General features: G+C 36.7%; 1 protein-coding gene across 1 annotated transcript in view; it reads right to left on the reverse strand.

Moving 5' to 3' along the window:
• Positions 1 to 13545, reverse strand: part of LOC105920449 — a 70511-nt gene that overhangs the window by 13004 nt on the left and 43962 nt on the right. Inside the window, exons 9-14 of the mRNA XM_036135432.1 lie at positions 3340 to 3423; positions 2891 to 2956; positions 2270 to 2353; positions 1836 to 1919; positions 1402 to 1485; positions 920 to 1003 (exon numbers count right to left, since the gene is read on the reverse strand). Of these exons, the coding sequence (XP_035991325.1) occupies positions 920 to 1003; positions 1402 to 1485; positions 1836 to 1919; positions 2270 to 2353; positions 2891 to 2956; positions 3340 to 3423 (486 nt within the window). The remainder of the gene's footprint in view (positions 1 to 919; positions 1004 to 1401; positions 1486 to 1835; positions 1920 to 2269; positions 2354 to 2890; positions 2957 to 3339; positions 3424 to 13545) is intronic.

Consider the following 13545-nt stretch of genomic DNA (forward strand, 5'->3'; position numbering starts at 1 on the left):
TTTTTTGGAACTTAAAAACACTGTCCTACATGACAAAATACATCAAACAGATAAAAATTAAGAAATGATTAAAAATTTTCCACACCTGAAGCTTAATCTGCTAATTAAAACACAGCGCCCCTCGTGGACAATATAGGAACTGCATATTTTCAATTAAACGAAGTACATGTTTTTATCAATAATTGTTTCATCATTCTTTTCCTTTTATCTCCTCTTTCTTTCACCTTTAGTTTTTTTTCTTCTTGTTCTTCCTTTCCTCTCCTACTTTCCCTTTGTAGTGTCCATATAATTTGAGATATTCCCCACATGAATCATAATAAAACTATTCTCATTCATAAATCAAGCGGAGCACTATGGCAAAAGCAGTACTGCTCCACTTGTGAAAGTCAAATCTGATGAGCTCTTTTTGCCATTAATACAAGTTAATTCTTCTTTTTTTTTTTTTTTATAATGATAATGCATTTAGCCACAGGGCCGGACTAAATTGTTTGGCGGGCCAGATCCGGCCCGCGGGCCTTATGTTTGACACCCCTGCCCTAGATGATCTTCCTTGGTCAGACCTAAAAAAATAAATAAATACATCAATCATTGGAAGAAATGTGAGCCCTAATGGTAATTCTGAAAAAAAATGCATAGAAGAATATACATTTGCATTTGGATATAGCATGTATTAGTTATGGTCTAAACATTATATATATATATATATATATATATATATATATATATATATATATATATATATATATATATATATATATATGTGTGTGTGTGTGTGTGTGTGTGTGTGTGTGTGTGTGTGTGTGTGTGTGTGTGTGTGTGTAAAAAATCTGCCATGCTTTTGTTTTACAGAGTCTTGGGGTGACCTATGTTGAGAATTGGTGCTTTCTAACTTAGTTTAATATTTAATCAATAAACTTACTGTTTGAACTGAAGAGGATAATCCCTAGATTTGTCACTTTTTAAAGACACACAGCTTGGAGATGGACATCTCTCCTGGTCAGACCTGGAAATTTTTTTTACAGAATTCAGAGGAAGAAATGTGAGCCCTACGGTATCCCTAAAAATAAAGATTAAAACAAGGTTATTTACTCAGTTTGCCAAAAAAAAAAAAAAAAAAAAAAAAAACACACAAACAAAGAAAAATATTGGACCTTGAAGCTAAAATAAACTTAAAGTTAAAAAATACATACAGTTACATTTAGATGTTCCATGTATTGGTTATGATATAAACATTTGATTGAATTTTATTGTTTTGCAATTGCAGGAATTCAGATGAAACTGGATTTCTTTTGATATATGTATATACAATCTGCCATGCTTCTCTTTTACAGAGTCTTGGGATGACTTATGTTGAGAATTGGTGCTTTATAACTTAATTTAATATTTAATCAATAAACTTACTGTTTGAACTGAAGAGGATAATCCCTAGATTTGTCACTTTTTAAGGACACACCACTTGGAGATGGACATCTTCCCTGGTCAGACCTGGGGAAAAAAATTACAGAATTCAGAGGAGGAAATGTGAGCCCTAACGGTATCCCTGAAAATAAAGATTTTCAGGGACACAAACAAAGAAAAATATTGGACCTTGAAGCTAAAATAAACTTAAAGTTAAAAAATACATACAGTTACATTTAGATGTTCCATGTATTTGTTATGATATAAACATTTGATTGAATTTTATTGTTTTGCAATTGCAGGAATTCAGATGAAACTGGATTTCTTTTGATGTATGTATATACAATCTGCCATGCTTCTCTTTTACAGTCTTGGGATGACCTATGTTGAGAATTGGTGCTTTATAACTTTATTTAATATTTAATCAATAAACTTACTGTTTAAACTGAAGAGGATAATCCCTAGATTTGTCACTTTTTAAGGACACACCACTTGGAGATGGACATCTTCCCTGGTCAGACCTGGAAATTTTTTTACAGAATTCAGAGGAAGAAATGTGAGCCCTAACGGTATCCCTGAAAATAAAGATTTTCAGGGACACAAACAAAGAAAAATATTGGACCTTGAAGCTAAAATAAACTTAAAGTTAAAAATACATACAGTTACATTTAGATGTTCCATGTATTGGTTATGATATAAACATTTGATTGAATTTTATTGTTTTTCAATTGTAGGAATTCAGATAGAACTGTATTTCTTTTGATGTATGTATATACAATCTGCCATGCTTCTCTTTTACAGAGTCTTGGGATGACCTATGTTGAGAATTGGTGCTTTATAACTTAATTTAATATTTAATCAATAAACTTACTGTTTAAACTGAAGAGGATAATCCCTAGATTTGTCACTTTTTAAGGACATGCAGCTCGGGGAGGGAAATCCTCCTGGGTCAGACCTGGAAGAAAATAAAGAAATCTAAATCCAGATGAAAGTGTGTGAAACTAAAAAAATATTAACTAGTTCCTTTATAGATTAGATTTATATTAGATTAGATTAAACTTTATTGTCATTACACAGGTACAGGTACAAGGCAACGAAATGCAGTTTAGGTCTAACCAGAAGTGCAATAGCAGCAAGTGCAGGATAAACAATGGTTCCATAAGTACAGGACATGGATATGTACTGAATAAATATAGAGATGAATACTATTATAAACAGAATTTTACTGATAGATTTGTCCTATGAATATAATTTATAGCAACTCAGTCAGGGGAAAATTAACTTGAGACATAAAGGTAAAAAAAATAAAGTAGAAAAGTTGAGAATTTCATATAGATATGTTTATGATCCAGACTGAGTATGTTGGATTGAAGTTTACTGTAAACAATGTGATTAAATTAATGAATTAGGATGAAACTGTCTTTTAGTTTGGATTCTTGTAAATAGCCAAGAGATGACTTGTGTGTGTTTACTCTTCAATAGTTAAGCTTACTGTTTGAGCTCAAGAGCTCTTTTTAAAGACACACAGCTCGGGGAGGGAGATCTTCCCTGGTGAGACCTGGAAAAAAATGATGAAAATACAGAATTCAGAGGAAGAAATGTGAGCCCTTACAGTAACTGAAAATAAATATTAAAAAGAAGTTTAGTTACTCATTTTGGCCAAAACAAAACCCAATAACAAACATTAAAAAAGATTAGACTTTGAAGCTAAAATAAAACCTAAAGTTACAAAATACATAGAAAAATACAATTGCATTTAGATATACTATGCTTTAGTTATGATATAAAAAAAGGTTTTAATTGTAAGAATTCAGATAGAACTGGATTTTTTTATACATGTATATACAATCTGCCATGCTTTTCTTTTACAGAGTCTTGGGATGACCTATGTTGAGAATCAGTGCTTTATAACTTAGTTTACTATTTAATCGATAAACTCACTGTTTGAACTCAAGAGGATGATCCCTAGATTTGTCACTTATTAAGGACACACCACTTGGAGATGGACATCTTCCTTGGTCAGACCTTGAAAAAAATAAAGAAATAAACTAAATTTAGATAAAAAGGTACTGCAAAAAGTATCAGAGCTTGAAGCTAAAACAAACAAGAATATAAAAAAACTAAATATAATTTTTAATTCACATTTGCTCTTTGCATCCTACCATTGAGCAGGCAAGGACACAAACACTGACATTATCTTAGCTTAGGGGATTCGAACCCACCAAATAAAAAAACACACATATATATATATATATATATATATATATATATATATATATATATATATATATATATTTAATTATAAAAACAGCATATATATCTTTTTGTATATCTAGAGAGAGAGAGAGAGAGGTTTAAATATATAGTGGTTTGAAATTAAATAGACAACCGTACTGTTTAAACTCAAGAGGATAATCTCTAGATTTGTCACTTCTTATGGACAAACAGCCTGGGGAGGGACTTCTTCCCTTGTCAGAGCTGAAAAAAATATGTTCCTCTGCTCCACATACTTGGAACAAACTTCCCGAAAACTGCAAATCAGCAGAAACACTAAGTTCATGTAAATCCAGACTGAAAACCCGTCTGTTCAGAGCTGCTTTCAGCCATATAAACAGAAACACTGGCCAACACATCTGATGTCTTCACCTGATACAATTTAATGTTTGTTACTGGTCTCACAACCAGTGACTCTTTCCATGTGTTTATGATGTTTTTATGTTTTCATGATGTAAAGCACTTTGAACCACCTTGTTGCTGATTTGTTTTATACAAATAAATTTAACTTGACTTAAGTTAATTTGATAGTATTTAATTGCAGTAAATTCCTGTGATGGCCCGATAACTTGTGTGTACACAGGAATTTAGATGGAACTGAATTTCATAGATATATATATAATTTTGTCATGCTTTACTTCTAAAGTGCAGTATGTTTTTTTTAATTAGCAGATGGTGCTTAAGAAAATAATCTTAATAGGTTAATGTTTAATAGATCGACTTACTGTTTGAACTGAAGAGGATAATCCATAGATTTGTCAGTTTTTAAGGTCACACAACTTGGAGATGGACATCTTCCCTGGTCAGACCTGGAAACAAATAAAGAAAAAAACTAAATTCAGATAAAAAGGTACTGCAAAAAGAGCTTGAAGCTAAAACAAACAGGAACATAGAAAACAAAACCGAATTTGTATTTACATTTGCTCTTTGCATAACTAATATGTGAATCTAACTATGACTTTGGATGGAGCTGATTCTTTATTTTTTAATTTTTTACAGTTCATGAAAAATCACAATTTAGAACGTACTTTGGTTTTAATGCCAGGCTTCGATATGTTATCAGTTTAATTAAATCAAGAGAAAAAAAAGAAAAAGTGATCACTATAGATCTGACCAGACATTTGCTTTTATTTGCTTAATTGAATGAATAATAAGTGGGTAGGCCTATAGCAGATGGATGGATGGATTACACAACAACAAAAGACCACTTAAATATGGTAAATGTTGGTGTTTGAGTTTTTTATGAGACTATACCGACATTTGAGAATAAAAAAAACTTTCAAATCTCATTGGAGTTATTTTGATATTTAGACAATGAAGTGTACCAGATATACGGGACTGTACCATCAAGCCAGATAAACTTGTCATGACAGTACCAGTGTGTTTTGATCTGGCCTAATGCTGAAGGTACTTGGATTTGGACTTGAAATGTTTATTCTTCAGGACCAGCTTGATGATGTTTTAGGTGAGTCATCCAGTTAAAATGAGAACATTCCTTATTCCTATTGAAAACTGTGTAGCCGACAAAGCTTTGGTTCAGTCCACCTTTCTTTTTCCAATGTAGCTGCATGAGAAACCTAAATGTTCCCCAAAACAGAGTTGAATGATAGCTAAGAGACTCTGTTTTTTTGTGTCTCTTTTTAAAGCCACTCTACAGAATTTTGCATTGTGTACTTAGCATATATATTCTGCATGTGTTCAGGTATGTAAAACAACACTGTCTGCTTGGTACAGATGCATACTGGATCAGTTGGACTGTACTGTGCTTGATGTCTTTGATACAAATATGTGTACGTATCCCCTAGCTTAAACTCAACAGGGTTATCCCTGGGTTTTTACCTTTATCACACACAGCTCAGAGAGAGGTAGATTAAGTTTCCAAGATAAGACCTAACAACACCAACACAAGGTACAAAATTGAGGCAGTGTATAGAAGAGTTTTGTACCTGCATCTAGTCATCTGATCAGTAATTATACGAGGATGCAATAACTTTAACAAGTGAAGGATCATTTGTAATTATCTTGACAGTCCAAACTAACAAAAAGTCACCCTTGTGTCTGTATGTTTCTTTTCCATATCACTGAAGGTAAATATACCTTTCTATCGCTCATCTTACCTCTCAGGTCTGTTCTTGTTAAAGTCCTCAGGCAGACCGTCATTCGGGAATAACCATGTTCCCCCCTTTTCCTTAGAAAAACTCATGGTGGACACATCATCTCTAAAAGTAGAATAACTTGGATTCATACAGTAAACCCTTTGTTATTCACTCTGTCAGACAAAGCATGCCTTGTCTTTCCGGTTTTCCAAGTCTATTCATAGGACTGAGAAGAAGTTCTTTCACTTCCTTGTTCAAAATGACAAATAAAATCAAAGCCAAAATCATAAATACACAGTAACAATAACATAAACTGATTCCCCTTTAAGTTAAAAATATATAATATTTAGAAGATCAGTAAGAGTACAATATATTTGTGCAGCATTGCACATTATTGATTTTAATATACATAAATGCTATAGAATCTTCTGGTCCTTTATATCTAATAGTCAGTTATATCAAAGCAGTGAATAACATAAGATATTTTCTAAGGGCTGCACAGTGACACAGTTGGCCATACTGTTACGTACCAGTCCTGGGTTAAATAGCTACAGACAAGAGCTGGGCAAGTTGTATTTGTATATATATATATATATATATATATATATATATATATATATATATATATATATTTATATTTATATAACTTGGTATATCGTAATATGGACTTTTTATCTCTAAAAGATATGAGGTAAAATACATTTTACACATATTTCAATAAAATTAAAACAACATGATTATTCAAATATAAACTGTGATCAATAGCTCACAAACTGTCAGATGAAGTTCAGACTAAAGGCTGAAGTGCAGTTCAAATATGTAAATTGCTTTGTTGACACCTTCTGAAACATTGATAGTTGCTAAACAATTGTCCTTATTTATTAATGCTGTTATTCTTTGTTAATCATTCAGCCAGCCATGTTCTGTCAGAAACATTTGCTATTTTAAAATATTCAGTGATATTATACTTTTGTTTTCAGTTTGTTTAATCATTCAGTCACCATTAATGTCTCTCAGATCTAGGATTGCCAACTGTTCATCTACACCACAAGCTTGTTATCAATATCCTCCTCTTTTATTATATTTCAAGTCACTATCTTGTTTAATAAAACTGGAAACTGTGTTCAGGCTCATGAAAACAACCACAAGTAGTCGTAATGCTGCAATGTTTCTTTGTTCTTGCAGGTGTCTTTGGTTAAAAACACTTTAATCTGGATTAGTATGCAATAGGACATCAAAAAACAGGAAAGGACAAAAAACAAATAAAGTACTTACATTGTCTTTTTCCATGAGAATCACTTCAAACGAGGCAAAAGTGCAAAAGACACTCTGTAAAACAAGAACACCGTCCTTGTTTGTTTTTGTCTGTTTGAAACAGGTTTGTTTAACCAGGTGGAGCAACTCTGACATGTAGAGAGCCTCAGGTGTTTTTCCTTTGCATTCCTGTGTATCTAGAACTGCTGGCAACTTCTGACAACTTCTGACAGAGACTTAGTCAGTTGTGAGAGACTGAGAAGATCTCAGTCTCTCACAACTAACTTAGTCTCTGTCCCGTCCGTTTCATCAAAGGGGTAGGACAGGATATTTTCTGGGAGAAATAAAGCGCTTTACTTGCAGGTTAACGTGAAGAAAACAACAAAAACAATCATAACAATAGTGTCTTTTGTTTCAAAAACATTTCCTCATTCACAGATGAGGGATTTCTCACAGTTTGGAAAGCATGCCTGAAGGAGAGTTCAGGGGAAACTTCCTGAACTAGTCTAACTGGTTGCTACCATGACATCCCATTCTTTTCTTTTTTTTTTTTAAATAAGCATGCCCCAAAACACAACCATGTACTTTTCAAAGGGAGTGTTTCTAAAAACATATGAACTATTTTTGAACATTTGTTCTGTCTTTCCTGCGACAGACTGGCGACCTGTCCAGAGTGTACCCCGTCTCTCGCCCAGTGAACACTGGAGATAGGCACCAGCAACCCCCGCGACCCCATGAGGGACTAAGCGGGTCAGAAAATGGATGGATGGATGTTCTGTCTTTCATGGTTCCTGAAAGCAAATGTAAGATCTTTTTGTGTGCATAATGTCACACACAATAGATATAAGTAGAGAAACTAAAGTCTTTAATGCAACAGAAAAACACACATCTCACAAATATTTCATATAGTCATAGAATCCAGGTATGTGGAATTTTTAAGGATTTTCTATATATTTTCTTTCATTTAACATTTATTTTATCACGTCCCAAGAGCCAGCTTCTGCAGCCGAGGATCGGAACGCCAAGGTCCCCGCCCTCGACTGCCACCCATTTCGCAATGCACCCGACCCCTTTGGCCACTCCTATAGGTGGTGAGCCTATTGGAAGGGAGACCCATGTCTCCTCTTCGGGCTGAGCCTGGCCGGGCTCCATGGGCAAAAGGCCAGCCACCAGGCGCTCGCCAACGTGCCCCACCTCCAGGCCTGGCCCCAGAGTGGGGCTTCGATGACCTGTGTCCGGGCGAGGGAACACGACGTCCATTAATCGTAATCATCATAAGGGAGTTTTGGGCTGCTCTTTGTCTGGTCCCTTACCTAAGACCTGTCTGCCTTGGGTGACTCTACTAGGGGCATAAAGCCCTGGTGTTATGTTTTGATTTTCACCACTGCTATCAACTCGGTGTCACACTATCACACATCCGTGTGCAACATACTTATAACAATAGTTCCTATTGTTACATCTCTTTTCTTTTCAAAATTAAAGCTACTTCCTGGTTTTACATCTCTCCAGTAACATCTGAGGCTTTAACTGTTCATCGTGCGTGACTTTACACAAAACAGAATTTAAACCAAAGCAATGATTTTCAAATGCATCATAATAACTTTCCCAGAGTAACATTACCCATAACCCCCATAGACAAAGAGATTTTTATTATAGTTTTTTTTTTTACATTTCTCTGGAAAATTGAGTATCTTTGCCCCATCTTGCTGTAATACCCCCCCCCCCCCCCCCCCCCCCCAAAAAAAGGCCATGAGAAACACAGTAACTTCAACTGCACTGTATGTCCTGCTCTGGTCGTGACAAGAGGTTGTCCGTCACTCATGTCTCTGGGAGTGGGATCCAAAACACGATGTGAGGAATGAACCGACCCTGAATGTTCATGTCCTGTAGCCTCCTGCTGGCTTGGGATATTGATGTCCCCTTCGATGGGGTCTCTAACTGTAACGAACGATAACGTAGGACCCAAGATTCGACACAGCACAGGTCAGTGGTTGGTAACAGGCTTTATTTTGACTGTGCATGCGCTGCGCGTGGAGCGCGCGGGTAGCTCTCGAGCCGGTAACCCCCTGAGACGGAGACAACAGGTTAGTGATCAGTCAGGGAGGAAAAAGGGAAAAGAGGTAATCTGAAACACTAACCTGTTAGAGGGTTTGTGAGCTCGGGGACCGGCTCGGCAGGAAGGGGCTTGCGGGGGTTTGAGCCGTTGAGCGGCTGACTGTCCACTGGGGTCTTTGACGGGTGATGGTCTGTGGGGCAAAGTCCAGTGAGCCAAATCCAGGCAGAGGTACAAGAGGGGAAATCCAGAAGGCAGGTCCAGGTCCAATCCAAGGTCCAAAAAACTAGCAGATACACAGACGTCAGGGGTTAGGCAGATTCGAAAAACTCACGGTCAGACAGGTCAGGTTCACAGGCAAGCAATCCAAGGCGAAGGCAGATGCAGAAATCCAGGGACGGGCCGGGTCAGGTTTCCAGACGTGGGCAGACAGAATCAGATAAGGGGTTAGGCACTCTCGGTGGTCAAGGCAGAACAGGTCAGGTACGGGTTAGCAGACAGAACAGGGAAAAAACGCTGGAAGGTACTCGCTAGCAAGCTATGAGACGATCTGGCACTGGAAGCTGATTTGGACGGGGCTTATATGGAGAGGAAAACAGCTGAAGCCAGTAACGGATAATTGTGAGCAGGGCAGAGAGGAACAGGTGTGCAGAGTGTAGAAAAATCAGCGCCAGTGCCAAGAACATCACACTAACAGTTTGTTCAGGAGCAAGTCTCAGGTGTCTGTGATTTTTCCTGATTGTGCTTCCTGTGTGTAATCGAACCTCATAAGACCTTTCCCCAATCTGCGATGTCACCCAGCCACACCTCCAGACAGTCTGAGGCGGGTATGGCTACATCCTCACAGCGTCTCCAACTTTGAGAGGCGATAGATCCTTCGCTGATCTGTTGTAGTAGATGCTTTGGCGTGCTTGCCTTTTCATGAGTTCTTGCCTGACTCGAGCAACCCTTGGTTTTAGCAAGCTTGGTTTTGTTGTGTTAAAGAATGGGTTTACCGGCCTGCTGCTACATATCTATTGAAACCCCATCTTACCCCGGTTCCAGATTTGGCAATAAACAAGGAAAGCATTGATCAGAGGTAAAACATTGTAATATGCATATTTAATTCATAGAAATTAAATATGGAGACAGAGTTTACATTACATATCAACATGATTTCACCGCGTGGTGGAGAAGTCTGTCTGAAGTAAGTTTCACCAAGACATTCCTTTTTGCTACAGTGTCTGCCCTCCTCTACGTTAGGGAGGGAGGGGTGATCTATTCGAACAAAGAAACTCTTGTGGCCTACTCCCCCACCTGCCATAAAACTCTATGTTTATCTTACACTGGAGCAGGGAGAGACAGACACCACTCTGCTTGACTAAGATATTTCCTTAACAGTTGATAATAATGTTTGCGTGCGCTGGCTAAGCAGTCTTTGTGCTGGACTGGCGTTTAGGCCCTGCGACGGTGTGTTGCGGTGGTCCAGAAGAGCCAGATCTCTGGAGCCACGGCTCTGGAATCCAATGGGCCCCTGACCTCTGGCCCACCACATCTGTCTGTTGATGACCTTAGCGTGTACTCCTTCGAGGTCGGGGGTAGGTGTACCCTCCTTCACATTCCCGGACTCACCTAAGTTTATGTCTCCAATACAACCTGAAACTTACACGACAATCTTTTAGATATCAAATGTCATGTGCTACCTGTAATTACGGAGGTTGACTTCGGCCCCGAAAAACTCCTTTCATTCATATGGAATCATATCCTGTAATGAAATTAACTGAACACTCCCACAAGAAACAAACTTCAGAGCTTTTTACCCCATTTTCAATTTGGACTGTGCACAGATTTCAGCCAATTGTGTTTAGAATCCCCATTAATCCTTACCACCTTCCATTGTTCCATTTTCATCCTATGGGAAACCTATTTTAGAAATGTAATAGTTAATAAGACATTTTATCACAGTTCCACTGTCCTCTCCTTACACTGGGCCTCTGATTGTCCTGTAAGAAAATGCAGCAAGCACACATACTTTAACCTCTGGTGAGAAATGGCGTGTCTGTGGAATCAAAAATTAGTTAATGCAGTTTTGAAATCAAATTACATTTATCCTGTAAGAATGTCAACATGCTTTTTTGGATTCAAAAAATTACCAGACATTGCACACAAAACTTCTCAGCATGTCACCACTCCATTAAACTCTGTAACCTCTGCTCCAATTTCAGATGTCCACTCTGTGTGCTGTGAAAAAGTTCCTATTTTTAATCTGAGAGAAAAAGCAAACCCCCATTTTGTTCACCTATCGTTCTATCAAATGTTCAAACCCTGATCCAGTTAACTCCAACACAAGATATGCGGCTTTAAATCCTATTTAAACAGGGTCTTCAATAGAACTAGGTTACATTAAGTTACCCTCTATTTTTCTCTGTTTTTCTAATTTATCCAGTTTTTCTATGTTATCTAGTTGTTCTATTTTATTTAACATTCACTTTATTGTACTGCTAAAACTGTTTACGCCTTCCAGGAACCCAGAGAGGGCTGAGCTAACCGGCCTTATGGAGTCTTTGTCCAGCAGATACATTCTGTCTAACACTTCGCCCATTAAATCTAATTTATGGTCCCAGACTGTGTCTTAGGTTTGTTTGTTTGTTTGTTTTATTAGGATCCCCATTAGCTTCAGCATCAGCTAAAAGCTATTCTTCCTGGGGTCCTTCAGTCTTCCACGTGACAATACAATGTATTACATCACATTACACACTATACATACAAGACATTTACACAAAATGTAATACATATTTACATTTAACACCTTTTATCATTAAAAAGTAACATAAATAAATAAACATAATTAACATAAAATTTTGCTACTCCAGATAGATCTATATCAAAGAATTAGCTAACAAGAACCCTACAGAATATCTCCTTAATAAAATTAACATTAACTATCCAAATTTCTTTGAAGGTAATATTTCTTAAGTGCAGTTTTGAAACCATAGAGAGTGTTTTGTTGTATGATAGTCTTTGGGAGTGAATTCCATTCACACATTGCCCTGTACCTAACTGAACGTTGAATTGATTTTGTTTTAACTCTAGGTAAAATAAAACTACCTCCTACTGCATGTCTTGTTGGATAATAATGTGTATCAGTACTAAAGGATAGTTTTGTATATAAAATGAAAGGCGTTTTATTTGTTATAACATTATATAGAAATACCATTACTGAATACACCAATCTGTTTTTAACTTTTAACCATACAAGACTGTCATGCATTTTGTCCACATTTGATCTAAACCCACATGAAAGGGCAACACGTGCAGCTTTATTCTGAATTACTTGTAGTTTTTTTTATATTAATTGATGAAGTATTTGACCAAACCACTGAGCAATAATCAAGATGTGAAAAAAACAAAGCATCAAGTACTTGTGTAACAACCTGCGGTGTAAAGTATTTTGAACACCTTTTAATGACCGATAAACTATTACCCATTTTAGTTAACAAGTTCTGAACATGTCTATCCCAACACAATCTATTATCAATTATCACTCCCAACAGTTTAGCCTCTTGTTTTTGATCCACAGAATTTTGCTCTATGGTGAGTTCAAGTTTCGGTTTGGAAAGTAAAGAAAAAGTAGTTCCAACCACTAAACAGGTAGTTTTAGATACATTGAGAACCAGTTTGTTACAGGTGTCGACTGAACAAACATTCAGAGCCATGGGAGAATTCTTTTGGGGTTTTTTAAACAACCGTTATCTAATTTACAACGCAGTCACATACCTCCCCTGGGGTCCTGCAAAAGAACCCTTCATCCAGGTCATTTAACAGTATCCCCTTTTCCATTTTGTGTAGTTTTTTTTTGTATTTTATCCTACTTTCCCTCTATGGAACAAAAATAATTTTGTTACAAAAACATCAACCGAGAACAGTATATGGTCGTCAAGTAGAGACAATTTAACTGCAAACACTTGAAGTAGGAAAACCACTGTATCCAAAATCCAAATCAAAATATAAGTCAATTTCATCATACCATATATCTGCAAGAGGTCCTTTAAAAGTTGTGTAAGATCAGTGTACTCATTGAAATGATGACTGTGGTGTAACTGGGCAAAAGACATACAAAACATTGTGTTTAACCTGAATAAAACACCTGGTAATATAGCAAAATTCTGGTGAATATCCGTTTATCACAGCTGGCAACGGTTATTTGTACAATAGAAAAATCTCAATACTTGTGAGCTATTAAGGAATAATCTAAAAGATTCGTTCAACCTATGTTGTTTAAAAACAGAATGTCCCAATCAGGACACATCTGTGCTTACCAGAGAGAGAGAAAGAGGGGCCCCACATCGTAAAAATGGCCCCAGGAAGTCCCAAAGCTGATAAGAACACTGTTTGGTAGATTTATGACATGCAGCTGTTAACCAGAGAGACAACTCACAGAAACCTAAATGTGAGTGTAGCACGTAAAAATATTCCCACCCCAGTGGATAT

This window comes from Fundulus heteroclitus, chromosome 3 (genome assembly GCF_011125445.2).
Source record: "Fundulus heteroclitus isolate FHET01 chromosome 3, MU-UCD_Fhet_4.1, whole genome shotgun sequence".
NCBI classification, from domain to species: domain Eukaryota; kingdom Metazoa; phylum Chordata; class Actinopteri; order Cyprinodontiformes; family Fundulidae; genus Fundulus; species Fundulus heteroclitus.